The sequence below is a fragment of the Mercurialis annua genome, linkage group LG5, assembly GCF_937616625.2.
Source record: "Mercurialis annua linkage group LG5, ddMerAnnu1.2, whole genome shotgun sequence".
Lineage (NCBI taxonomy): Eukaryota > Viridiplantae > Streptophyta > Magnoliopsida > Malpighiales > Euphorbiaceae > Mercurialis > Mercurialis annua.
In genome coordinates, this window is record NC_065574.1 from 54,724,319 (window position 1) to 54,751,884 (window position 27,566).

At 31.0% G+C, this 27,566-nt stretch overlaps 4 protein-coding genes and 3 non-coding genes across 8 annotated transcripts; 6 read left to right on the forward strand and 1 right to left on the reverse strand.

The window, feature by feature from the left end:
* On the forward strand, positions 1-1,146 carry LOC126682081 (uncharacterized). The gene has a single exon (XM_050377632.1). It carries the CDS (start codon positions 1-3, stop codon positions 1,144-1,146), a length of 1,146 nt encoding a protein of 381 aa, XP_050233589.1.
* A 2,744-nt stretch (positions 1,147-3,890) lies between these two features.
* On the forward strand, positions 3,891-6,936 carry LOC126681217 (tobamovirus multiplication protein 2B). 2 transcript variants are annotated; one of them, XM_050376694.2, is made up of 5 exons: positions 3,891-4,122; positions 4,952-5,017; positions 5,125-5,189; positions 5,840-5,930; positions 6,534-6,936. In XM_050376694.2, the coding sequence occupies exons 1-5, from the start codon at positions 3,964-3,966 to the stop codon at positions 6,573-6,575; spliced, it is 423 nt and encodes a 140-aa protein (XP_050232651.1). In that variant the 5' UTR covers positions 3,891-3,963; the 3' UTR covers positions 6,576-6,936. The 2 variants fall into 2 exon arrangements, with proteins under 2 accessions (XP_050232651.1, XP_050232652.1); XM_050376695.2 differs by lacking the exon at positions 6,534-6,936 and adding an exon at positions 6,443-6,527.
* A 2,529-nt stretch (positions 6,937-9,465) lies between these two features.
* LOC126683136 (ribose-phosphate pyrophosphokinase 1-like) lies at positions 9,466-13,771 on the forward strand. Its single transcript, XM_050378971.2, has 8 exons — positions 9,466-9,749; positions 9,881-10,075; positions 10,204-10,452; positions 10,877-11,020; positions 11,104-11,271; positions 12,143-12,212; positions 12,688-12,769; positions 13,288-13,771. The coding sequence occupies exons 1-8, from the start codon at positions 9,603-9,605 to the stop codon at positions 13,466-13,468; spliced, it is 1,236 nt and encodes a 411-aa protein (XP_050234928.1). The 5' UTR covers positions 9,466-9,602; the 3' UTR covers positions 13,469-13,771.
* Positions 13,772-15,100: 1,329 nt separating this feature from the next.
* On the forward strand, positions 15,101-15,182 carry LOC126685249 (small nucleolar RNA U61). The gene has a single exon (XR_007643360.1). It is a non-coding gene; the product is annotated as a small nucleolar RNA U61 (small nucleolar RNA).
* A 42-nt stretch (positions 15,183-15,224) lies between these two features.
* Positions 15,225-15,314, forward strand: LOC126685254 (small nucleolar RNA snoR14). The gene has a single exon (XR_007643365.1). It is a non-coding gene; the product is annotated as a small nucleolar RNA snoR14 (small nucleolar RNA).
* Positions 15,315-15,401: 87 nt separating this feature from the next.
* On the forward strand, positions 15,402-15,497 carry LOC126685246 (small nucleolar RNA Z101). The gene has a single exon (XR_007643357.1). It is a non-coding gene; the product is annotated as a small nucleolar RNA Z101 (small nucleolar RNA).
* Positions 15,498-20,012: 4,515 nt separating this feature from the next.
* On the reverse strand, positions 20,013-25,948 carry LOC126679799 (probable terpene synthase 6). The gene is made up of 7 exons (XM_050374779.2): positions 25,742-25,948; positions 25,262-25,535; positions 23,971-24,343; positions 23,069-23,287; positions 22,556-22,688; positions 21,349-21,597; positions 20,013-20,445 (listed from the first exon to the last, which is right to left on the reverse strand). Exons 1-7 carry the CDS (start codon positions 25,853-25,855, stop codon positions 20,155-20,157), a joined length of 1,653 nt encoding a protein of 550 aa, XP_050230736.1. The 5' UTR covers positions 25,856-25,948; the 3' UTR covers positions 20,013-20,154.
* Positions 25,949-27,566: the final 1,618 nt, after the last annotated feature.

Consider the following 27,566-nt stretch of genomic DNA (forward strand, 5'->3'; position numbering starts at 1 on the left):
ATGAAGCTCTCCATCAATTTCCAAGACCAGAACACCACCGCCACCACCACCTGCACTGAAAACCCTACCGTAAAAGCCAAGCTACCCATTTCAATACTCAACCGCCCCTTCAATTCCACCATTACCACCGTCACTAACTCCTTCTCAAACCTTACCTTCTCTCTCTCCACCAATTTCTCTTCCGGTCCGTCTCTCAAACTCATTTACTCACCGGTGACAGCTACTTCCCCGCCGTTTTCTTTCTCTCTCAAGTCCGGTTTAGGCCTTCTCGGGTCTCCCCAAGATTCGCCGTTAGTTTTCTCCGTTAATTTCTCTCTGTCTAGCGTCACTCCCAATCTTATTATCCCGAGTTTTTCTCTTCAGTTCAAGCCTCAACTTGGACATTTCTCTCTTCACAGGAAAACTGCTCCAAACCCTAACCCTAATCCTAATTTGAATTACGCCACCCATTTTGTTAATGGGTGGTCCAATTTGGAATCTGGGTCGCAGTCAAATTCGGAGCCTGGAAATGGGTTTGCTTCTGATGGGTCATTGGGTTGGCAAGAAGTGAAATTGGAGCCACTTACTGATGTGAATGGTAATTCTAGGGTTCTTGATGGAATTGGGGTTTTGTCCGATAGAAAGAAAATTGGGGGTTTGAGTGGTGTTTCTGTTAAAGCAAGGACTGTGATTCCATTGAGCAGAAGGTTGATGGTGAATTGCAGGTGGGATATGAATTTTCCGGGTGATTTGGGGATAAAGATGCCTTATTTGACTGTAAATAAGATTGGTTTAGAGAGGGTTGAGGAGGGTAAGGAAATTAAAGAAAAGACGAATGAGATTAGTAGAGGCGATTCGGAGCTACTGAAGGGGATGTGTTTTTGGATGAGAAGAGATTTGGAGATACTGGAGAAGGACAATAGGGAGATGAAGCAGTATGTAGAGGAGACTAAATCAGAAGTCTTGGCTAGGAATTTACGTGGTGGGAGTAATGCTTTGGGGAAGAATGTTGGAGCGGCTTCAAGGTATAAGTTTGAGGAATTTGAGCAGCGGAGGGACAAGATAAATGGTGGAGCAAATGTACAAATGGAATTGAAGAAGCCTGGTAATATAGTAACTGATTTGGAAAGTGAGTTGCAAAGAGCTATTAAAGCTGCTGCTCCATAATAAAGCTGGAAATGTACGGAATTGCGTTATGTTCTTCCTGATTGAGGATCTGTATAGTATTGAGCTTTCACTCGAGGTAAATTGATTCCACACGCATAGCTCCTAGGACAATTTAAAAGTTAGAATTGTTTGTATGGGAAGCTTGATTGAAGTAGTATGTAAATGCAGTATATAGCTATATAAGTTTTGCTATCTTGATGTGAAAATGTTTGAACAGTGTGATTGAATCCAAGAGAAATCAATTGCGTTACACTGGTAGCTGTTTGTCCCTTTTGTTTATCGGAATTTCAAATATATGCACGCTGGCTTCATATACAAGTTATTAATATGACATTTCAAACTTCACAGGATGAATATGATGATATTTCAGAAAGACCTCATCATCTCAGATACGGAAAACTTTGTATCTGCCTGAAGTGAAAGAAATTATGTTTTTGATTGAAAGAAGTAAATATGAAATGAAACGTGATGTTTTAAAAAATGAACTGTTCGCGTTTGTAAAAGGGAAAAAACGTGTTCGTAGATAACTGATCTATGATGTTCCCAAAACATGCTTGTAGTTCAAGAATTGAGACTTAGCAGATGAAACTCTATGGTCAAAATAATTTGCAAGGTCTTTTCGAATTTGAATAAACTTATGCAACTGCCTGTCTCCTTCTCCTAGGACACATCAGTAATAAAATAATAATACTCTAGAAATCAAAAGGGAAAGATAATCATGTCTTGAAGTAGGAAGTGATCCTCGTTTTGTTTTTCTGTATTTGCTCTCACGGAAAGGATCATAACATGCTATGGAGTAATTGTAGAAAACACAAACCAGAATTCGGACCTTCCTAAACTCAGAAATAAATGTTTTCTTGGGGTCATTGGATCTGTTTGGTTGATGCCAGACTATTTTTCATACAAAAAAGGAGGAACTTATAATAGCAAAATATTAGGAATATTGAGTCTTAACATGTATTATGTTGATTCACGCTGCGAGTATAAAATTCTATTTTCATCAAATCTGCGTAGATCTAGCTAAAAATTATGTAGTCTTTAGAATCATTGTAAATATTTGCATATATGAATTAGCCACCTTGTTACACTTAAAAGTTATGTTACACGAGATTTTTTCAAGTACTAGTACGTTTTGACGTTTTATTTCTGCTTCCAGGAATACTTATGATAATACCTCAAAATTTTATATTTATAACATCATGTAACAGATGTCATTCCGCTGTTTTTCATTTCAGTATTTTTCCGTTTCAGCATTTAATTTCCATGCAACATAGCTTATAATTGAAAGCTGCTTAAGTACGGAGTTTGTAACTTAACCACTCCTTTTTTATTGTTCTGTTGTCTGATGAGACAATTTTATGTAGCATTCATTCTTCTACATATTCGTTGCCTGATTAGAGGCAATCAACTTTTTCAAGGTTACATGTCTAGAGCTTTAGAAGAATCAAAAATTTTACCTTGCATCCTAAAAACATCAGTCTTATTGTTATTTTTTCAACTCTTTTTACTGGTTTCTAGCTCTAGTGAAGATAAACATACTGCATCCGATTTTCGTAATTTACTGAAACTCACAACCTTCAAAAGTTTACGCTTCATTATTTTGATATGTTAAAGCTTACAAGATTCGGTGCACTGCATTGTCAAATTTTGTTTGATAGGTTTCCTCTCAGAATAGTTGCATTACATGCAATAGCTTCTTGGAACGGGTATATAAAGCTATAAGCAGCTTTTAGAAGAGATGATATTTAGGAGTTGGGACCCCTGGCATTTACTCAAGTCGTTTGATTCAAGATTAGAATCGAAATGGGATTGTGAGATAATAGAAATAAGAACGGTTGATTTCACAGAACCTTCTCCCTCTCCATCTATTTCCATTTATAGCCATTTCTTTAAGCAATCTGCATACTACTCTTGCCTATAATCAAGACTTCACATCTTCTCTTGGCTCTTATATTCATCCTGCAAACTCCAAGTTCGCAAAATCAATACGTGAATGTGAATTCACCGTATTTGAACAGCCTAAACAGATATTTGTAATACAGTTTATACAAACTAAAAGAAGCTAAATATGAATATTGTATTCAGAAATTTAAATTACTCACAAACTGAGGAACAAGCAAAAGCAACAAGCCTTCTAACAGCACAACTACACTCTCACTCTATCACCAACATTAAGTCTAATTTTAGCAACTACCTGGTCACAACTCACAAGTATAAGACTTATTGGAGAAAATTAACTCATTTCTAGCACCCGAGATTCGGCGGACAGCAATGCTGAAACTCGGCTTCCTCGCCAGAATGCCTTGTTCCAGATTGAGTAAGAGAAGCTACACTAAAAAAAAACAGATGATTTGTTGTCTTAGAATGACAATTGCAGAAGAAGGATAGACATCCGATTGCACTTATCCAATGCAACAGACGTGTCATATTAATATGTGATATTTTTCTCACAAATATAAACGTAGAATCAAACATTTGTAAACATATGCTTTTTTTATTTATTCATTTCACAAAAGTTTTCTTATTTATATTTTTTTTACAAAGATATGCATTAGGTAGATCATTGCTAGATTTTTTTTTCTTTCAAGAATGTGTTTTTGGAAAAAAGAAAAATAAAAAAAGTCATACAAAAATGTGACTTCCTACTTGTACTATTCGAAAAGATCAAATTAGGAGCTAAATAGTTCAGATATCAAACTAGAAGGAGCAATTTGTAATTTTACCAAAATAAAACCAGTCAACAAGATTAAAAAAAAAAAGCTTAAACGATTCGTTTTAAGCCTTCCCCGGCAGCAGTCCATAATCCCTTCCCGGCGAATGATGGAGAGGAAGTCGACAAGCGGAGCAACAGCATCGGCGGCAGCAACAATCAGCAGAGAAGACGCCGCTAAAGCAACCGTGACTGAACATATCTCCCAGTCTGTACAATCCACCTCCAATCTTCTCCACCTTATGCAAGCCTCCTCTTCTTCTCAGGCATTTTCATTCTCTCTCTCTCTCTCTCTCTCTCTCTCTCTTTTAACGAAATTAGGTTTTGATTTCAAGATTCTCCGGCATTGCCTGCTTTTAAAACTTTGATTTTTTGGAATCTTGACAAAAAATGATGCGCTCTTTGAATTTGTTTTATAAATATTTGAATTGAACTCACGACCTAGCAGATTGCTAGCGCGTATGCTTATAAGCTGTAGCTCATTGGTTATAAATCTTGTTCATTACTCCTGCTTATGTTCTTGTAATTAAGATGCGATCATTATTCCGCCTTTCGTTTAGATTTGCTGTTTAGCTCTTTATAATGCAATTTGGACTTCGTACCAAAGGATATAGAGAACATTGAGCATGGATGTGAGGTTGGTACGTATAGTAGATAGTTAGATTAGCTAATAGGTAACCATAATTGTTAGTGACGGTATACGATTACAATGTGGCAATTGGGAACTGAAGTGATTTATAGAATGATTGATATGTGCTGAAAATGAATAGGAGGATTGAAATATAATTTGTGGTGTAACTATGCTTATCTTAATTCTTACCTCTTGATTCTATTTTGGTATTTAAGTTACCGTACGAGGAAATGCTTTATGGCGTGTCTACGTGAATATGTTACAAATGAACTTCTTAGTAAATGATTCTTATGAAAGTGGTGATTTTCAAATGTTTGGTTGTGAACGTCTGTCTCCTCACATTTTGGTCGTTAACTTCTTAACTGGATAAAGTTGAAAAGTAAAGAAGGAGGATAGAGTTTTAATTGATATACGCATTGCTCTCCACAGTTATGCTTAACTTGTATCATCTTGACCATCTGCAGGCCCAATTAGCTAAACTCCCAAAGAACCTCCTAGCGAAGGCCTCGGTAATCAAGAACACGGGGCAAGTATGTAGTTCCTCTCGGAAACAGCAATGCTAGCTAAACCTTGAAGTAATTTTCTCATTTCTCTCTGTTGTTTTACTCTTATTTTTCCACCTTCTGTTGTGCTGAAGGCCTTGGAACAGATGCCTGGGGTCATTTCATCCTTGGATGCACATATGGAACATGGATTACAAAGGTTCCCTCTCTCTCTTTCTCTATGAATATGCATATAGTCAATGCTTTTGTATGAAATTTTGTGGGTCTGTACAGAACTGTATTTTGTAGATTAAATGAGCTGAAAAATGAAGTCTACTACTTCATATGCAAAATTATGTATTTATATGGGTATGTGTTAACTTCACTCCTTTGTATCTAATGAAAATATGAATGTAGATTTGTAGATAGCTTAGCTCTTGTGCCATTGTTATTATCGGAAATAGAAGAAGAGAGGTAAATTATTAGCCCTTTGGAAAGGATGTAACTATCGGGAAATTGATGACTTGTTTAATAAAGCCATATATTGAAGAACAAAGACTAGCGAATGAAAAAGATCCTTGTAGAAATCACACCCAGTTGGAATTGAAGTTCAGTTCAGTTATATTATATATAAATGAAGAATAAGGAAGATGCTTTCAGGATTTATTTTGTAAATGAAGGCATTGTGATGGTTATGATGTAACTTGTTACACTGCTATGTTTTTGTCTTATTTTCGTTGGAAAACTTTGATTTGAAAAATTGTATGATGCAAAATGTATTCATCAATCATTATCAATTTCGAGATCCCCCTTCTTCTCCACCACACTCTTTTCTTTTCGGCTGTTTAATCTGAGTTGCAATTTTTTCAGTGTCACTCATCTAAGAACTATAATCCAATTACTGGAAAACATGGGAGGCTGCCAGGCTAAATCTCTTGCTCATGTTCATCTTCCTCATGAGGTACCTCTCTGCTTTACTTGTCAGGAATAAATTATAAGGTTATTTGTATATAAAATTCTGAACTTTAACATTGTAGCGATTTAAGCACATTGTAAACAATGCGGCGTCCCACATCCCATCCTTTTAAATTGTGGCATTGTTTATAGCCCATTGCCTTTTTCCGGTTGTCCAAAGCCTATGTGGCAAAACAGAGCAGAAATCTCATGCCAACTCAGCAACATCTAGTCACCACTATTTGGGCTTATTTGCATATTAAACCTGAACTTTTGCATCTTTAGCGATTTAAGCACATCATTTTAAATTTGACAACTTGTAGCGCAATCCCATTTGCCACATTAGGCTTCCAACATCTGTAAAACGGCAATGGATTAACACAGTGCGAAACTTAGAAAGGATGGGATTTGAGATGCCACGTTTTAAATAATGTGCATAAATCGCTATAGACATTAAAGGTGAGGATTTTGTATACAAATAATCCTAAATTATATACTTAATAGCGAAATCTTTCACAGATGAGGCTGTTTCTGTAAATACCCATCAATGATTGCTTGGGTAGCAAGTCTTTATGCAGTAATTTACACCTGCTTTCAATTCTCTTATTAGGAGACCGAGTCCTCAAATAAATCTCCAGAAGTAGGTACTTGACTCATTTTGAAGGCATGAAAAGATGCATTTACTGATCAAATCTTCAGAATCTTGTAGTGTTTTACATATATGTACTTTTCTGCCCCGCGTGTTTCCTCCTCGGATATGAAGCGTGTTGCTGAGATCATAGTGTTCATTCTCTATAAGCTGAAGTGCAAGCAAACTGTGTATGCGCCTGACTTCTACGAGTATTTGAACTAATTCAGTTTGGTTTCATGGGCATGCTTGCCAACTGGAATAGGGAGTAGGGTAATGTTGTTCGAAAACGGAAATGCAGAAATGGGAAATCATTTTAGGAAAATAACGAAATATTATTTTTTATAAGAATATGTTATAAATAAAAACATTTCGAAATTTAGAACTGTTATTATTATTATTAGGTTAGCTGCTGAATATAGTGAAAAGAGTTAGTATTTTGAGCTTTAAAATTTGACATCCATTTTGGTAGGGAGCATTAACATCGGCTTAATACATAGTTTGACTCCTGAACTTCTATCCTTTTACCCATCTAACCTCTAAACTTAACGTCTCACCTATCGAACCTCTGAACTTTTTAAATAATCCGATTTAACCCTTAAACTTAATAAATATGTAAATATTGAACCCCTCCGTGCCACCTGTCACTTGAAACCTTCTAGAAGAAATTGTGTACGGAGGGGTTCAATGTTTACGTTTTTATCAAGTTCAGGGGTCAAATCGGATTATTTGACAAGTTCAGAGGTTCGATAGGGGAGACGTTATGTTCAAGGGTTAGATGGGTAAAAGGGTACAAGTTCAGGGGTCAAACTATGTATTCAGCCCAGTATTTTCTTTAGAATCAACATGTGGTTATCAAAAGTGCATGGAATATTATACTTTATATATATAGAATTGAAAATTTTACTTATAAATATTGATAGTAAGAATTTGAACTCCATAATATTAAATATCAATAATATAAAAAAATTAAATTACATGTAAAACTCTTAAATTTATACTATTGCATAAAAGAAAATACTATAACATAAAAAATAAAAAATCTTAATACTTTATTATGTTTTGACATTAATAATATATTTTTGAAATTCTATAATTAATAAAATAAAATTAAAATAAATCTACATTTTGGAGATATATCTATTTGGAAGTTCAATATAGATGTGGAAATGCTTAGAAACTCCACACAAGATTGGAACTTGAGCAAGTTGAATGGGAAATGAGCGGAAGGAAACGAAGAAATCATCTTACCATATTAAGAACCTTGGGAAATGGGAATATAAACCTGTCACTTCTGGATTCCATATTGGGATATTATTTTAGACCATTAGAAATTAGGAATTTTAATAATTCTAAAATCTGCAATCCAAATCAAAGTCTCAAACAAAAGTGTTTATCCCAATACAATAAATATGCCACGTCATTTTCACAACAAACCAATAATCATTAAACATTAAACATTTTTACATGACTAACGCCTTATTGGTTTGTTGCACGAATGACGTGACGCAACCGTTGTGTTGTATAATTATTCCTCAAACAAACACCAATATATATTTACTCAGTCTGACTCATTTAAAAAGAGATATATTTTATTTTTTTACATTCTACTACATATTATTGTTTTTGTGCTATTTTATATATATATAAAAAATTCTCATATACCCTTTTCTCTTTTTATAATTAATGGTTCATATTCTACACATAAATTACAAAAGTATAATTAATAAAAGTAAAACAAAAAAAAAACAATAGTAATATTGTCTTTTTTAATTATGTGTAAAAGCGATATGTTCTTTTTAAACCGAAACGAAAGAATACATTAAAATAATTATTATCATCTCTTGAAGGAATTGTAATTTTTATTCAAGTAGGGTTAAAACATTTATCGAATGATACACCATTCCAGTTTTTTAAGACCTAAAGTTGATTGATTTATTCTTTAAACTTTAAACTAAACAACATATTATGTAGACTAAAAGCCATATTGTTACTCTTTTAAAAAAAAATTAAAGTAAAATAAATATTGTCCGGCTTTTTAAAAAGATATATTTAATTTGTTGTTAAATAATTAGTTAGTATTGATCCATTTCTAATAATTAGTTAGTATTGATCCATTTATAATTTTATATAATTGAAATCAAGCTTAATGAATAAATAAATGATATGATTTTTTTTATTTCATCTAATTGTTGAGCTTATTAAATTGGCTTTAAAAACTCCATATCTTCACATTTTGATGTCAATTATGATCAAATCTCTTAAAATCACTCATTTAGCCTGTTTTCGAAAGTTTGTGTATGTTATAGTCAACTTCGAAAAGAATCATATTTTTGTCAATGTGTCGTCCAATTGAAAAGTCTAAATTTCATTAAAAAATTCAATTTTTTTTTAAAATTAACTACATTTGACAGATAAACTTCCAAAACATGCTAAATTCGTAAATTTTAAAAAGAATTGGCCTCAAAAGCAGTTTTTAAGACATTAACCTTTTATATATGCTTTTTATTAGTGATTTTTTGGGAAAATGCTTTTATTAGTTAAATATAGTATACTTTTTCTATTATTTATAATCATAATTTTTTTCCCCTTTTTTTCTCCTTTTTTTTTCTTTTTTTCATCATAAAATTAAAACGATATTATAATTTGTTTTTCCTATTCATATAATAAACATTACTTCCTATATTCCGTAAAAAATTAAAAATAGAAAAAAGTAATATATTTTGTAGAATTCTATAAAAGTAACAAAATTTCCATATTTAATGTTAATTAAAAATAAAATTACCATAATATCTTTATAATTTAAATTATAATTAAATCACAAACATTAAAGAGCTACAACGGTGTCGTTTAGGTGCTGCCACATTAAACGCCAGCCTCAACCTCACTATTTCCTTAAAAATAGCCAATTCGCGGTCACTTGCAAGTTGCAAATACAAAGGAACAACATGGACTATAAGTTCTAGCGCTGACCGCCACCGCTACCGCCACCGCCGCTCCCACCGAGTACGCCGTCGTCGTTTTGGCCATCAGAAAACTCTCTGAGTAAAAATGGCGTCGTCAATGACGTTTTCGTCTCCGAAACCGGCGTCGTTTTGTTCATCTTCCTCATCGTCTTCCTCAAATTGCGCGTATTATTCTTCTCGTTTATCATGCCGAGTGTATGTACCTAACGGTCCCCGCTCTCGTCACACCGTTGTAAGTATTTTTTTTATTATAATTATTTTATATTATATATGACTATATAATAATAATAATTAAATATGTTTATATGACTACTAATGGAATCTGTTTCCGTTGTTGTTTAACGGCGACGGTGACGGTGATAGAGATGTGATTTAGGTGAGCACGTAAACGTGAACGGGAAGCCACCGATTACTAGTAGAACAAGTAGTGATAGTAGCAGCAGTCCAATAATTACATTCCCTAAGTTTTTGGAATCTGCACTGCAAAATTCTGCCAACAGCAAAACCAGCTCCAGGCTCAAATTATTCTCCGGTTCTTCCAATCCTTCTCTTTCCAAGGTAACCGTCTTTTTCCTGCTGATTTTGCACTGTGTTTTCGGTTATTATTTAGCTGAATTTGACTCAATTTGTTGGCTTATAGATTCTAGTTGTTGTGCTTGTTAATGTGTGTGCCATTTGTTTTCCAGGAAGTAGCTCGGTATTTGGGCCTGGAACCTGGAAAGATCAACATTAAACGATTCGCAGATGGTGAAATTTATGTGCAATTGCAAGAAAGTGTTAGAGGATGTGATGTATATCTATTGCAGGCCACCTGCCCTCCGGCAAATGAGAATCTTATGGAGCTTTTGGTCATGATTGATGCTTGTAGGAGAGCGTCTGCTAAGACTATCACTGCGGTGATTCCCTATTTTGGATATGGAAGAGCTGATAGAAAGGCAAGTTTCATGGCTTGTGCAGTTCTGCATATCTAACGCTATATTGATATCTTATATGCTTTGTGGTGAGAATGCTGCGTATCAATTAGCTTAATGAACTGTTTCTTGCTCTATTCGAATTTCTCTTCCACTCTATCCGTTGTTTTAATTTTTTTTTAAAAGAGTTCTGGTTTCTTTTTTATTCTCCATAGAGGAGAAAATCATCAATTTCAGGGTGGTTTGACACCATACGTATATGCTTTGCTCATTGGGTTTGTATGAATAATTAGCATAGAAATATTTATGTGATAAGTTAGCAATTTTTTTGAGTTTAATTTTAAACCATAAACTTACTTCAGTTGCTTAAATTATTTTATTAAGCGAAATATGCATCTTCGAGTTTCTCACTCTGCTATAACTACGTAGTTTTTTCTTTTCATTGCAGACTGAAGGCCGTGAATCCATTGCTGCCAAACTTGTTGCAAACCTGATTACTGAAGCAGGTGCAAACCGTGTGCTTGCTTGTGATATTCATTCTGGGCAGTCTATGGGTTACTTTGATATTCCTTTTGACCATGTATATTGTGAGGTAATTTATCCCCTATCTTAACTCTCAATGTATTTACGGGGTATTTGGCTAATATATTTCAGTTATTTCTTGTGGTGATCTAGCCTGTGATTCTTGATTATCTTGCAAGCAAGACTGTTCATTCTAATGATCTAGTAGTGGTTTCACCCGACGTTGGTGGAGTTGCAAGAGCACGAGCTTTTGCCAAAAAGTTGTCTGATGCCCCTTTAGCTATTGTGGATAAAAGGCGTCATGGGCACAATGTTGCTGAGGTATTTAATACTCAAGAACTCTTCATCTTTTAATTCTCCAAATAATAACTTTTTGTATCTAGCTTATGGACGCTCTCGTGAATTATTTTTCCTTGCACTCATGTATTGCAGATTCTGTCATCCTGTAAAAGTTTGTCTATTTGGGAGAATGCCTTTATCTTTTTGATATGAGTTATGTTTGGCAATTGCTATTTCAGATGAATGTTAGAGCAAGTTCATTTTTGTTTTTTTCCAAAACAGAGCCCTTGGGATTTTTTTCGTCAAAATATGCATTAAAATCATGAATTTTATTATGGCTTTCCACTCAAATGTACTTTGCAGTATTTGCATCCTTTTAAGTAATCATCTTTTTTGGAAAACAGAGTTTCCATATTGGCCCTTACTTGCCGGAAAAAGTATGTTTTTTTCTTTCTTCCAGTTTTGCTTCAGCTGTGAAAATTGGAAAAAGCAATTCTAGATAATTTCTGAGCTAGTTACAGCTACAGCCCATGCACATGCACATGCACGTTCAGTTTGTTGTCTTTCTGTTCACTCTATGTGTGGTTTTCCAAAAATCTCTTTTATGTGGATGTGATGGATTTTACTCTATGAGTGCATTATTATTGTTGTGCCTTAGTTCCTCTTTAGCAAATTTATTAGCAATTGCTAAATCATTGATGAAATAGAGAACACTTAGTTATTGTACCTTCGTCATCCGTGATAGTCATTGCGGTATCCCTTTTACTGCATGTCGTAAGCATGTGATAAATACTAGTTTGATCAAAATAGATATAGCAGTCATTTGACAAGTTACATAATGGTCACATTCCTTTATTTTGCCCCCATCTTAGTTTCTGTGTTTTGAACCTTAAAATTGTTCTAAATGTCGCAGGTGATGAACCTTATTGGTGATGTTAAAGGAAAGGTTGCAGTCATGGTGGATGACATGATTGACACTGCAGGTAGGCAATCATTGAAAAGGAAAAGAAAAAAGAAAAGAAATTAACCGAACCATTTTTTTTTTTTTTTTCAAAATCGAGCCGAACCAATTCTATTAGAATCTGAAATGCTTCAAACTGAACCATCTAGGTTGATTTTGCTTGTGCATACCCCTTTAAAGAACATTTGTATCTGATTTCCTATGTTTTATTTTACCAAAAGAAAATTGGGCTATTTTGAGTTACCTCTACATCGTTTTCAATCCAACTTATTGTTATGTTATCGATTTTGTAGTTGTTTTTCAATTTATTTGATTTTGGTTGCACATTTTGTTTTCTTTACAGTTTGGTCTGCTGGCAAAAGGGAATCTGCAAATTAATAACTGTTTTTCATTCACATTTATGTCAATTGTGACAAAATGACTATTTGTGTGCATAACAATTAACACTTGGGTGTTTAAAGATAACTATATTTATCAAATTGTTTAACTTATTGTAGGAACTATTGCAAAAGGAGCAGAACTTTTACAGCAAGAAGGGGCTAGGGAAGTCTATGCATGCTGCACTCATGCTGTTTTCAGGTATTAATTTCATCTACACCATTTGATTTGTTTACGAAATTTATATTACTGTCATCCCTTTTTTTTGCATTTTCTTAAGGCTGTCATCCAAATATACCCCCACAATTCGACTTTTTTATTGATATTCCAAACTTTCAAAATCGTTAATTTTACCCAATTTTCTAATTTTCTCGTCTCAATTTTTAGTACTATCTAAAACATTAAGGGTTTATATAGAGTACATGTCATATATGAAGGGTATATTTGAACCTTTTTCATAGTGAAAAAACTCCGATTTTAAAAAATGGATACCAACTGAAACTTAAAATTGAAAAAAGGAGTAAAATTGATGAATTTGAAATTTTGAGATACAAACGAAAAAAGTAAAAAATGTGGGGTATTTTAGATGGTTAGACCTTTTCTTAATTATTTGTATAATCTTGCATCTACCACATTTAGGACTCTTCATTTTGTTAATAATTTCCTATTTTGCTCTTTGAATTTTCTAAAAAATTTATTATCAACTTTTTCATTGATAGCCCTCCTGCTATCGAGAGGTTGTCGAGCGGACTATTTCAAGAAGTGATCGTTACTAACACAATTCCAATGGCCGAGAAGAACTATTTCCCTCAGTTAACAGTTCTTTCGATAGCTAACTTATTGGGTGAGACAATTTGGCGTGTGCATGATGATTGTTCCGTAAGTAGCATTTTCCAGTGACAGCCTAAGGATTTTGTTTTATTTCGGAGTAACTCGACTCGACTAAGCTCAAGTCCTAACATGGCGGAGCTGTTTTCTCCATTCAGCGATGGTTATAGTCAAATTTATGATGATTTCTTTTAATTTTAACCATTAAATCTGTTGTGGTTCCATTTTATTTATTTATCAGTAACACCGAGAAGGCGGTGAAGGCAGGGTAGACTAAAAGTTTCAAACTGTGAACTGAAGAGGAAATCAGTTACATTTATAGGTGTTATGATCCAGAATATTCAAATTCAAATCGATTGATTCACTTGGTAGTTATTTAATGGTTCTCTGTTTGTGCTTGTTTTATTTGATTCAGGTGGATTTGGTTACGATAGTCAACTTTCCATTGATTATTATGGGAGAAAAATTAGATTCAATTAAATTGATTTGGCTGTAGTTAAAAAAAATGGTTTTTTTTTATTCAAATTTATAATTTAAAAAGTATAATGTTTTGGTTAACATCTCCCAGCAAAAAATTAATTAACCCTAGAGTTACATCCAATGAAGCCAAATATTTTTGCTTTGAGCTGATGGCAAGGCACCGCTGCTTTAAAGATAGATGCCAATGCTTCCTACCACAAAATTCAAGTGCGTATTGCTGCTATCGTCTGTTGAGATCGCCATAGCTGTTAGCAAAGCAACAAAGTATTTTTACCGGCATTTGCTCTCAGGCATGCTCTGGCAGCCGAGGCATTTGCTCTCAGGTGTGCAACCCTCTTCGTCGGGAACTAAGTTGATTGTGAATATGACTACCGTTTTGATTGATTAATGCAATCATAACGTTGAAAGATGTACTTTGAGATATTAAGCTTCTTGTAGAAGAGATTTTGGAGCTTGCTAGTCATGTTCAATTTGTAATTTTATCCATATTTTTAACGGAGCAAAATGTTGTTGATTGGATTAATTGGTGTTTGATAATTCAACTTATTGATTAAATTGAAACTTTCAACACTCATATTATTAAGTTGTGTTTGGTAACACCTATTAAACTCAGCTTAATTTATTAAATTAAGGAAAAACTCACTTGAAATATTTCACTAAAAACAATAACTTAAATGTTTGTTGAAAATATTAAGTTATTATTTGTTTTTTTTCTTTTGTTAAAATAACTTCATAATCGTACTTTAATGATAAAATATTAATAACTATTCTTAAACTCTTTTTTGACCTTTATATCCTTTATTAATATTATTAACTATTTTATCCCCATATATATTTTTATATATATAATATATCGATACAAATATTATCATAACTTCTAATTATATATATTTCAATGATAAAAATTAAAATTTTCATAATTAAAATATGTTAAAATAAAAACATTAATATTATTGAGCAGAAAAAAGTTATTGCATTATTTTTGATTGATTTACAAAAATCTGTGTAGTCAACAAAGGTGAAAATGGGAATTGACAAAATAAGTGTTGAAAAGCACGTGGTATCACGTGAGAAGAGCAATTAGGGTTTTGAAACGAGCACTTCATCTACTATAAATACCTTCCATCTCTACCATTTCTATTCATCACTCTCATCATCTCAGTGCAGCCATTTATTTCTGTTTTCTTCAAAAACTTATGCAAAAATTTAATGAAGTTTAATGTTCAGCACTGAGGAAAATCTTTGTGCTTGAGATGGGTTCTCCCATCGCTGACGGCAACACAACCCTCTAAGAAGTTCTGAGCTGAATTTTTATTATTTTTTAAAATGATTTTAAATGGGTTAAAAAGCGAGGTGACGATAGAAATTCAATTGTCTGTCAATCCACTGACTAAACACTAGTGTGATGTTATTTTGAATCCCGACAGGTTCTGATCGCTTTTTAATCCTTCATTTTCATTTTGATGTTGATTTTATGGTTTGATTTGAGTTTTTTTGAAACTTTTAAATTCTTTTAGGTAGTAAATTGGGGCAGAGGATGAATATTAGGAGTGTAAATGGGTAATTTGCATCTGAATTATTTCATTGATGTTATTATCACCTTGGAGAACTGATGCCTCTTTTTTACAATCTTTTGATTTTTTTTAAATTTTGATTTCAATTTGGGTAATTGAAATGGGCGAATGATGTGAAAGTTAAGTAAATAATCTGCAGGATTAATGTCCATTGATGAAACAACTTATTGGAGACCTGAACTGATGCCTGTTCCATAGGACCGTGCTAATCTATTCTTAATTTAAATTATTACTAGTTTTGTTTGTTAATTTAAACAAATAAATATAATATTTGTTTAGTTAATTTTTTATCATGTTAATTTAAATAAACTGATATAAAATTTGTTTACTTAATTTTAAATATAAATTAAGTTATGAATAAACAGATTTTATTATTTAAAAATATTGATAATGTTTTATGTTTAAAATATAAATAATATTACATTTAAAATTTGGACGGTATGTGTGTAAAAAGTAGAAAAGTAGAAAAATATTAAGAATTGATAGAACTATTTTTAGGTAAAGAAATAACTCAAATTGGAGTGAATTTAGCGAAAAAAATTCAAATTACAAAGCATTTGAGCTATCGGGTTATTATAAAATTTTCTATTTCTAATTTTATTTGTCAACTTGATATTTCATCCAATTATAAAATCGTTTTTCGAGAAGGAAAAGAATGTCAAGCTAGAATATAATGTTTAACTTAAGTAGTAATTTTGGCCCTCAATTTATAAATAGTAGTAATTAATATATAAATTAATTTATTGGACAATTAATCATTAATTTGATAGTTATGACCAATTAATTTTATTTGAACAAATTAATTTAAAAGTTGAGAGGGCAAATAGCCAGTTCAGTGAACAATTAGTTTTGAACAATTGGCCTACAAATTAAGGGAATAAATTGTTAAAATGAAATTAATTGTCCATAATCAATAAATTTATTATTAATTTATTCATAAATTTAATTTATATGTTAATTATCTATTGGTTACAAATTAAAAAGACAAATTGCTATTTAAGTTCATAATTTTCAACAATCCTATAGAATGTTATCACAATTAGCATCCACCATTGAAGTAGAGCTCTGATTAGGAGGTTCCAACCTGCGCTCGTTGTCAGTAGAATCTAAGAATAATGTCAATTCTTTGGTTGATACTTAAGTTTGATGTATATCAGAAATAATTAGAGTTACTGTGGTTGAAATAATAGATTAATGACACAATTTATCCAAATATTTAGCGACATTATTAATTCTATTAAAATAATGTCATTTGTAAATTGTGGCATAATTTTCTAAGTTATTTGGATGAATTTTATTGCAACTATAGTTAAGGGGTAATAACTGAAAAGCACGTATTGAAATCTATCTAAAATTTAAAAAATTGATAAAATTTTTGAAAGATTGGATCTTTTATAAACTAATTAATCAATATTGAATCTTTATCTGATGGACTGAATCATCTATTTTTAATAATTTATAATTTACTTTTTTTAACCCACGTTACGTGTTAAAATTTCATTTGCCCAATTCCCTTCATAATTGTATATCTCAATTTGTTTTTAAATCCGTCCTCTGTTTTATCGCCACGCCAGGTTCTAAAATAAGGAAGGATAAAAGTGGTGGGTTAAAAAGTTACTCTTTTTTATATTATTTTTAAAATTTGAATTAACATTTTAAAATAAAAAAAGTTTAACACCAATTTATTACGCACCTACATTGCACATGGTATACTATATTTTTCATGAAATGGTGAGTAACAATTTGAAAATATTAGTCTAAAATCATCTCTAATGTAATGGTAAAATAAGGTATTAATGATATAATTTCAAAAAAATAAGGTATTAATGATATAATTTAGCATCAAATTTTAAAATGCAATTTTGAGACAAATTTAGAATATGTTATATATCATATGTTAAATTTAAAAGTAAATTACTTTAAGGCACCGTTTGGATTGAGGGGTTATAAAATCAATAGATTTTAGCAAAATTGATGTAAATCCATAGATTTTAAAATTTCATCGTTTGGATTGAATATAAAATCAATAAATTTTTAATATTATTTATGGAAAATAATAAATAGTATAACAATCCATCATGTATAAAAAATGGTGGATTTGAACTTTCCCACCTAGTAGGTGGGAAATCAAAACTCTAAAAAATGATGGATTGTAGAAAATGAGGGAATTTATAAATCCATTGATTCTATTTTTTTTTTCTAGACAAACGATGGATTTTGTCCAAATCCATGGATTGTTTAGAATCCATCGTTTAAAATCTATCAATCCAAACGGTGCCTAAGATTTTTGAAGTATATTATAATTAACAGTTTGATATTTTTTATTTCAAAAGTCTATTTAATGGTGTTTCAGTTTCAATTCTGTTAACTATTAGGCCTCTCCGTTAATTTCGACATTTACTTTCAAACGATTTGATATCCCACCTTTAATTTCGTGAACGGTTTGATCCCTCACTTTTAATTTTATTAAACGATTTGATACCTTACTTTTAAATTATTTGATCTCTCAGTTTTAGTTCCGTTAAACGATTTAGTCCCTCAAATTAACGGAAAGGTCTCTTAGTTAACGAAATTACAACCGAAGGAAAGTAGACCTTTGAAATAAGGAGTACCAAACTATTAATTATGGTATATTTTGAGGACTTCAAGTAATTTTCTCTAAATTTAACTCTGAATATGTTAAACTACAACGTCTAATAGTATTTTATTATTAATTACAATTTTAGTACGGTTATTTTGTTGAGTTGATTATGTTAACATGTTATTTTTTTTTCTTTTTACTCTTTTTAATTTTAAATTTTGCGCTTTTTTTTAATTACGATCTTGATGGATTGATTTTTTTAATAGTAGACCACACAAATATAATAAATAAATATCAATAATTTATTTTTAGATAGTTTGTTGTTTTTTTAATATTTTTTCTAAAAAAGCTCACTATTATATCAAAAAATATAGCATTTATTTTTGCTTAAAATATATAATTAAAAAAAATTACCAAACAAAGAAAATTAATAAAATTAAAAAATAATTATCATCGCAAGTAATTATAATATATTTCTTATACTAAATTTCTTATAAAAAATAGCGTTGCATTGAAAATGTCCTAAAAAAAGCATATTGATGACAATTATTGAGGTGGTTTTATATATAGCAATTTAACTTATTTTTCTCTTCAAGGATTATATAGTTTATTATATAAAACTATTAGGACTTTAGGAGTATTATTTTCATATTAAGCTTACCAGCCAATTTATTTTTTTAAATCATGAAGGATTATGCAGTGATGTTTAATGATGGAACGGTATCTAGTGAGTCAACGCGGTGATGTTTAAATTTAATGATGGTTTTGCTGTGGCCGGTGTGATATGAGTTTCAACCTGTCAAAGCAAACAAGTCAGAAGGTTTAGAGCCGGTGGTGGCTCGAACATCCTCTGATGCCAAAATCAGACTTTGAATAGATTTGAGTAGATGACTACGGTAGAGTAAAAATAATTAACGTATCTTTATCTCACCTAAGCCATTCTTTATATAGCTTCTTCTGTTTTAGTTCTAGTAGAAGACTCCTATTGACTCACAAGAATTAAAAGATGGTTGGTGGTTAACACACTGATACTTAGGTCTCGGAACCACAGCCATTAGTCGTTTGTCAACGCGGTAATGCTTAGCTCCCGAGACCACAACTCAAGGATGAATGTCAATAGTACATGTTTAAGAGAATAAGTCTATGAGTTGAGGTTTTGAGTTCCAATCGATTCCGTGTTTGGTTTGCATATAAAAATGATTTAATCCGTGTATATTGGTTTTACTCAATGTTTATTAATACTAACACGAACTCACCAGTATTATACTTATCCCAACAATATCCAATTTTACAAGAACGAAGAAATGCTTTGGAACAGTGTTTCCGTACGTTTTTATTCCTCAGAAGTCATATTTTGTTAAAAATATGTAAAGAATGTTTAAACTTCAGTGTTTCGCAGTAGCCTAATTTAGAGTTATTGTACATAAGAACTTAATCGTATTTGTACTCTGATGCTTGCATTATATGATATGGATGTCAAATGAAAGGTTGTGTAAGATACAAAATGGAAATGAGATAAGTGGGGTTTAAGGCTCTCACGAGTGGTGAGAGCTCACGTACTAACACGCGACAAATGAAGAGTAAAGTGAACGGTTAAGTGTTGCTACAAATTCAGAGTTATTACTTCCGTTCTCTAGCGCCAGTTTCGCCCGAAAAATCGGGTCATGACAAATACCACATTTGAAACGTGTCAATTATAGACACCACCTTTTATTTTTTTTCAAAAATATCATCGGCGATTTTTAGTGGTATTTTTGCTGACGTGGCATGACACATGGCAGACCCATCGGGTGTCCAAGTCAGCAAAATTTCACCAAAAAATGTGCGCATGATGAAATTGAAAAAAAAAATGAAAGGTTATGTCTATAATTGACACGTTTTAAAGGTAATGTTATTTTTGAAACTTGGTGCAAAGGTCATGATTTTATATGTAATTAACCCATTAGTTTTCGTTTTTGCTTTTTCCGAAAGAACGCAAGGATTGTGTAATAGTTAATAAATAAAACTAAACAAACATTTTATTAAGGAACATTCTAGCCCTAATATTGTATGTAAGAATGTTCAGAACTTAAACACACTAAAGATGGGAAATTCCAGGATGTGATCGCCATTCATCCTTACCATTACATGGGAAATTCCTCGAGGAATAACGACTCGACATCATCTTTTATATACGCCGGATTTGTGTATCCGTCATGGTGTTTGTAAAGAAAGTCCATCACGCGTGAAAGGTTGAGATAAAACTTAAGAAGAGTTCCTGAAACAACGTTTGGTTTCATGCGTTGTTCGTTGATGTCTTTCCATGCATTCACGCACATTTTCTGTATCACTTCAACAGCTTCCTCTTTTGAAGAATCATTTTCGTTCATGTAACACTCCACGCTTGAAGGACAGTCTCCCCTTTTTTTCTCAAACTACAAAATTTAATATTTATTAGAAGGAATATACGATCTTTTAATTTGGAGGTAGTTTCGTAGAGGCGGTTTCTGAAACGCACCTGTAATTTACATTTATAAAATTGCTTTTTTTATAGGGGAGGATTCTTTAAACGTCCTCAGTGTGTGTAGGTTATAGGGGCAGTTGTTTAAATTCAGTTTTATTTAAACGACAGGTTTTCCGTTAAAAATGCATATGTGGCAGCCAATTTCTTTTTTGTCTAAAAACTTGATATTTATTTATAATTTAGCCGAAATATTTTCCGTTGTGTAGAAATATGCAGAAGCGATAAATTTTCATAGAAACTCATGCAAAATTAATTTAGAATTGACAGGACGCAATATTACACATTCACATGTATAAAATTTATCATACGTGACATATATAATATCAATCCACCTCAATCAGAAATCAAGCATGGATAAAATTTGGCAAATACTTGAAAAATAATGAACGAAAATGACAAAATTTTAAAATTATAGTATACTTGAAAAATGAGTTATTATTATTGATAGATAAATACATTTTGTCTATTTATTAATTCGGTTCATGAATGGAATTTTCAAGTATATATAGATTTAAAAAAAAAAAAAAAAACTCACATGTAACAAAAGGTGACCTAATATGGGTTCAGACTTGAGCTATATTTTTTTCATCATTCGGAAGGAATTTTTTTAGCATTTGCCGGTGAAATTAAAACCACGATTTTAACAGAATGCGTCTAATATTTATATTATTTGAGATATAACTCGTTGGTAAACCGATCTTAAGTGAAATAAATATTAAGTGTATAATTATGGTCCAAACGGGTTAGATCGGGAATATACCCGACCCAATTATTTAGTATAAGTATTATTTAAATTAATTTTTTGAGATGTTACCTCATGTGATTGTATGTCATCCATTAGACGACATATTAACATGGCAGCTTCAAGAATTTTTGGTTGTTTTTGGAGCCATTCAGATTCTTTTATTCCTACTTCATTTCCCATTCCGAGTAAGGATGCTGCTGTTATCGGATTGTAAGCACTGCTTATGATTCCATTGCGTACGTATTCATTGAGTGTTGGCACATCACCACCATAAAACCATTGTGCCTCTCTCAAATACACTCTTGCTAGCTCTTTGAACTTCAATAAACAAAAAAGTAAAAAACAAAAACAAATATTTTAATGATCGGATTTTAATTTTTAAATTTTAATTTCATTTTAAACAGAGATTTTCCGACTAAAATACATACGTGACAGCCATATTTTTCCACGTGATTATCATTTTTTACTTGTATTTTTCATGAAAAATTAATTATCACATTAGCATTATTTTATTTTTGCTGAAAGTATTAGGTTAATTTATGCGTACTTGAGAAGTTTTAGGCTCATAATCGATATATATATAAAAAATCCGACCGCCACTTCTGTTTTTTTTCCGGAAAACCTTGAGTTGAAATTAAAATTACAATTTAGTAATAAAATTAAAAAAAAATTAAAGTTTAATTAATAATTAAAATAAAATGAATTAAAATTCGACCATAATCAATTACTCATTCATATAGCTTAGTCTTAAAATATAGGCCTAATCACTCAAAAACCTCTCACCTTTAAACTTTTTTTCAATTCCACCCCGACGTTGAAAATTTGTCAATTTTACCCACTTTTGAATTTTCCTTTTCAATTGTACTCCAATATTTTAATTTTTGTTAATTTTTTTACTTAAATGATGAAATCATTCAATTAATTAAGTCTAAACATGAAATTAAATTCTTTTTTATTCAAAAAAGTACAAATAAGTCCTTTATTTTTAAAAACTAACTAAAAACCATAGTCAAATTAACACTAATTTAAATTTTTAATTAATTTAACTAAATTTAAATAAATTTTAAAAATATGCAATTAATATATGCGAGACATGGAGAATGTTTTAAACAAATTTCCAAACGCAAAAAACGTTAATTTAATTTTTCAGGGTACAATTGAAACACAAAAATGCAAAATAGGGTAAAATTGACAAATTTTCAACGTCAGGGTATAATTGAAAAGAGGCTAAAAGGTCGGATTTTTTTAAGACATTAGGCCTAAAATATAAACTTACCGCCTCTTTTAAAAAAGTTAGTCTGTAAGACATCCCTTCGCTAGTTTTCTCTGATTCATGAAAAAAATGTAGCAATGCTTTGTAAAGAACTTTCATGTACTCTGGTAGCTCATCAGTAGCACTCATGTCAAGCCTAAAAATTTGAAATAAAGTAAGAAAAGAATAAATATTGTAATCTGTGAACAACTTTTTAGTTTACCTGGTGTATACAACATGGCGTAACGTTAGCTTCAAACAAGTCGTGATATATTCGATAAAGAACGAAAAAATGATTAATCAAACTGGCATATTATGAGATAAAGTAGAAGATAAATATTGTAATATGCGAACAACTTTTTAATTTACTTGGTGTATACAACATGGCGTCATGTTAGCTTCAAACAAGTCGTGGTATATATGATAAAGAACGAAAAATGATGGATCAAACTGGCAGATTATGAGATGCATTCGGAAAACGGACTAAAGTTGCGGTGGATGAGTTTATATACTAAATTTGAATTAAAAATATCAAACCTCTGAAATGCAGTAGTGAAACACTCAAGTTCTTCAAGGGTAGCAAATGCATCATATGTATCGTCCATGGCTGCTATCAAATTTGCAGACATGGTGACCAGCAATCGAGAAGAAGAATATCGAGGCTCGAAATGGGCAGAAATTGCCCAAATATAATTCTCCACAAGTCTATCTCTTGCATAAGGGAGCTGTTGAGGAAGATTCATCTCCTCCCATCTCCTGAAATATATAAATTATTAAACTTTTTTTATAAATATGTCGAAAATACACTCATATTATGTATGCAGGGTTAATTATTTTTACGGTTATCAAATTAGAATTTTTTTACAAACGGTTATCGAATTATAAAAAGTTATATAACGGTTACCAAATTATAATATTTTTATAAAACAATTTTCTAATTATAATAAATTCTAGAAAGATTATCGCACGGTTTCGGCTTGTTGCCTCATTGTACGTCCCTGGCAAAAATAAAATTTTAGTGGGAGTGGCGACAAAAATCCAGATTCAATAATTATATTTTTAAAAGGAAAATTTGGGGAGCTAATTGTACAAAAATATAAATTAAACAGCCATAATTTTAGATAAATGATAAATTTATTAAGTTCATTTAAGAGGATGCGAATAAAGATAAAATTCAAATAGTTCTTTTATATAAAAAATGTTTGGGAGTCAGGAGCCCCTCAACCCTAAAGAGCTGGTTCTGCCCCCGGCCTCGTCATATCTATAATTCGAAAATCATTTTATAAAAAAGTTCTAGTTTGGTAACCGATTTATAACTTTTTTATAATTTGATAATAATTTTATAAAAACTATAGTTTGAGACTGTTTTATAATTTTTTAAATTTAATAACTGTTTTATAAAAAAGTTATAGTTCGATAATATATATATACGTACATACCTTGAGAGCATGGCAAGCTCTTTCTTGTAGAGTATTTGCAATCGATTAAAATCGAGTTTAGCAAACTTGATTAGGGTTTCGTTTTTAGAATCTTCTCCTTCATAAAAAGAAATATAAAGCCTATGCTCTATTCTTTCAATTCCTTGGTGGGATGGGCGATGCAAGGCATTTTTTATATGTTTTGCAAGGTTAGGGTTACATTTCTCAGCCAATATCTCCAAGTGATACCTTGTAAAAACAAGGGCTTCATCTAGAATATCTTCTTCATGCACACTCAGAAATACAGCTTCATACAAACTCAGCAGCCCTTTTACATCATTGATGATGCTTTTTTTGAACTCGCCATTGCTCTCCTTGAATTTGTAAAATACATCTAATCCATATATATATAACGAATATTTATCACGTCAACAATTTAATTATACCCATGTAATTAAGTTGGTATTCGTTTTTTAATAAATATATAAATTGTTAATGTTTTCCGACGTGACATGTTTTTAAATTAAATAGCCCCATAAGAAAACTAATATCGCAAAAAACTTTTACATAAAAGTGAAAGTTTAATGTTTTATGTTCTTCTTTAAAATAGCTTACAACTTTAGTCACTGGTTGAAATACTAATAGGATATTTTTTTTTGATTTTTTTAAACAATTACTTTTAGTGATCTTAAATATACCAAATATAGCAAGTTGGCGAGAAATACTTATGTAAACTAAGTTCTCCATGTAGGATTGTGACCTATCCATTAAAAATATGACACGTGGCGTAATTAATATGAACAACCAATCATTAAATGACCTATTGATTAGATTAATTTTTATTTAAAATATTAGGCTATTTAATGATTGGTTGTTCATATTAATTACGCCATGTGCCATATTTTTAATGGACAGTTCACAATCTTATGTAGTGAACTAGGTTCACACAAAAATTCTACAAATTGGCGGTTTCGTTTATAGTAAAGCCAGTCATAGTAAATCATTATTTGAGTGATTACTTACGACGGTTGTGCCACATCATTCTTATAACAAGTCAATAAATGTTTGCGGTATTAGAATATTTAATTGCTATCTTTATTTTTTTATACTTAAATATTCTAACATTGCAAACATCTCATTGATTTGTTGCATGAATAATATGTTGTTTTGAATAATTATTTCTATTATTAGTGATCAATAAGTTATGATTCAAATGTTATAATCGTCGAACGACAAACTGATAGGTCGTGGGTTCAAATACTCCCACAAATACCCCCTTCAAAATTATCAAAAGGAAAGGTGAGTGACTTACCACAAGACATTTTATAGCCATGTTGTCTCAAAACTCGAAACAAGAGTGCCAATTCATAGAGGTCATAATCATTTTGATAAAGAAGATTAGGAAGGGTAATGAAAATTTGATTCAGTTGTTCGTCAATTTCATTTTCAAATTGATACGAAACACCAAAACGGCATAATAAGTTGATGAACTCAATATTCTCCATTATTGTCGTTGTAGATTGCGTTAGCATTTCCTTCACTGTTTCTTTAAGAGCTTCTACCTCTTTGGTATACGATTCGAAGTCCTGTATAAACATACGAAGATGACGGATTAAAGTTATGTTAACTTATTATGTAGCATGGACACGGATATAAGAAAACTAGACACTTAAAACAATGTTAGTTTCAAGTTTTTTGTGTTAAAAATGAAGCGTCATTTCTGAAATGTCAAGTTTTCGACATATTTTGAAAACAGAAAACGTTGATTGAATGAAGCGTTCGTGTTACTAACCAAATCTGCAGTGGAGGATAACGAAGCAAAGCTGCAACCCCAAACTGAAGGGGGAAAGTTTGCTAACGGACGAAAGACATCAGTTTGTGCTGATTTCTGATTTTGAGTGGCCATTTTTGAAAAATCTGAGGCTCACTGCAATGTTATTTCTAGTAAGTTGGAAAGCAGCTGGATGAAGATGGTAGGTTTATTTATTCCCACCACACTCTTGCTCTCTAATAATATATATAAATATAGTTTTGATAAAATAATGTTTGAATATATTTTAAAATATTATGGTTCGATTAGTGCAACATTATCAAATCTAAAGTGTTTAAATCAATGGATTTTAAATCAATGGATTTTAAATCAATGGAATGTAAAATCTACGAATTTATAAATTCTATCGTTTGAAATGTCTATAAAATCTATGTATTTATAAGGACATATATAGAATAATCAAATGTTGCATAACCCATCATTAAAAAAAATGGAATTCAACTTTTTCACCTTTTAGGTGGGAATTTAAATAAGGGATTTTAAAGTATGAGAAAATTTGAAAATCCATGGATAGTCATGTTATTTTTTTATTTTACATACCAAACAATGGATTTCGCTGAAATCCATAGATTGTATACAAAATCCATAGATTTTATTTCTTCAAAATCCTTCAATTCAACGATGCCTAAAGTAAATTTTTCATTATAAAACGATTAAAACTTAACATAAATTATCTTTTTATTTAAACTATTTTTAAGGTAAATTATTAAAACCCCCGTATTTTAATGGAATATACTAACTCATCCCTTGATTTTTGTAAATCCACTGTGACACCCCTCATGTTTAGATTTGTACTATCACATCCATCTGATAATTTTTTCATTAGTCAATTTGATCAAATGATTAGATTTAATTCTTAAACTTATTTTTTGTTAAGTTTAATTCGAAAATTGTCAAAAAAAAATTATTTATTTATTCATTTTTCTAAAATAATAATAAATTTAATAAAAATAATAAAAATATGATGTAATATTTAAAAAAAATTATTAAAAATTATTAAAAATAAATAATTAATATTTTAAAGACTAAATTATTAAAATGCGCTTGTTTATAAATCTTATTGAACATGAATATATTATATACATCATCACATTTTGATGATTTTCATATATCAATACAATTAATAAATGATCCTTATAGAAAAACTAATATTTTCAACATCAATATATTTAGCTAATAATTTATTTGTTGACATGTTATATAATGTTTTTAGAATTTTTTTTATCAAATATATAAATACATTTTTATTAAAATTTTATAAAGTATTTTTATTATTTTTTATTAGTTTAAAAAATAAATGATTAATTTAATTTTTAAAAAATAAAATTAACAATTTTCGGATGGAACTGAACAAAAACTAAATTTAAGGGTCAAATCTAACTCTTTAACTGAGTTGACTAATGAAAAAGTTAGCAAATGGGTGTGATAGTACAATATATTTAAACATGAGGGATATCCTAGTGGATTTATAAAAAAGTAAGGGGTGAGTTACTGTATTCCACTAAAATACGAGGTTTGTTTTTGTGATTTACCTTTTCTTTTATAATGGAAATAAAATGAAGAATGTTAATTCAAAGAAGAATTTGTGCGATGCCTCCTCTAATCCCTAACCTTAAATCTATTGATAAATATTTATTTTACGTCAATTTCATTTCATTTGTATGATATATTTTAGAGTTTTATTGCATAAAATAGAGAGTTTTACAATCATTTTTACTCTTTTGTATCCAGATCATATCTGGAGCTAGAAATATCCAAATCATATGATTCAACATGTCATAGAAAA

Coding starts and splice junctions, on each gene's coding strand:
- LOC126679799 (XM_050374779.2), bottom strand. CDS start 25,855: ATGGCCACTCAAAATCAGAAATCAGCACAAACTGATGTCTTTCGTCCG. Junction 23,288..23,970: donor GAGCTTGCCATGCTCTCAAG/GTATGTACGTAT, acceptor TATATATTTCAG/GAGATGGGAGGAGATGAATC. Junction 21,598..22,555: donor TAACTTTTTTAAAAGAGGCG/GTAAGTTTATAT, acceptor TGTTTATTGAAG/TTCAAAGAGCTAGCAAGAGT.
- LOC126681217 (XM_050376694.2), top strand. CDS start 3,964: ATGATGGAGAGGAAGTCGACAAGCGGAGCAACAGCATCGGCGGCAGCA. Junction 4,123..4,951: donor AAGCCTCCTCTTCTTCTCAG/GCATTTTCATTC, acceptor GACCATCTGCAG/GCCCAATTAGCTAAACTCCC. Junction 5,190..5,839: donor ATGGAACATGGATTACAAAG/GTTCCCTCTCTC, acceptor CAATTTTTTCAG/TGTCACTCATCTAAGAACTA.
- LOC126682081 (XM_050377632.1), top strand. CDS start 1: ATGAAGCTCTCCATCAATTTCCAAGACCAGAACACCACCGCCACCACC.
- LOC126683136 (XM_050378971.2), top strand. CDS start 9,603: ATGGCGTCGTCAATGACGTTTTCGTCTCCGAAACCGGCGTCGTTTTGT. Junction 10,453..10,876: donor ATGGAAGAGCTGATAGAAAG/GCAAGTTTCATG, acceptor TTTTCATTGCAG/ACTGAAGGCCGTGAATCCAT. Junction 11,021..11,103: donor TTGACCATGTATATTGTGAG/GTAATTTATCCC, acceptor GTGGTGATCTAG/CCTGTGATTCTTGATTATCT.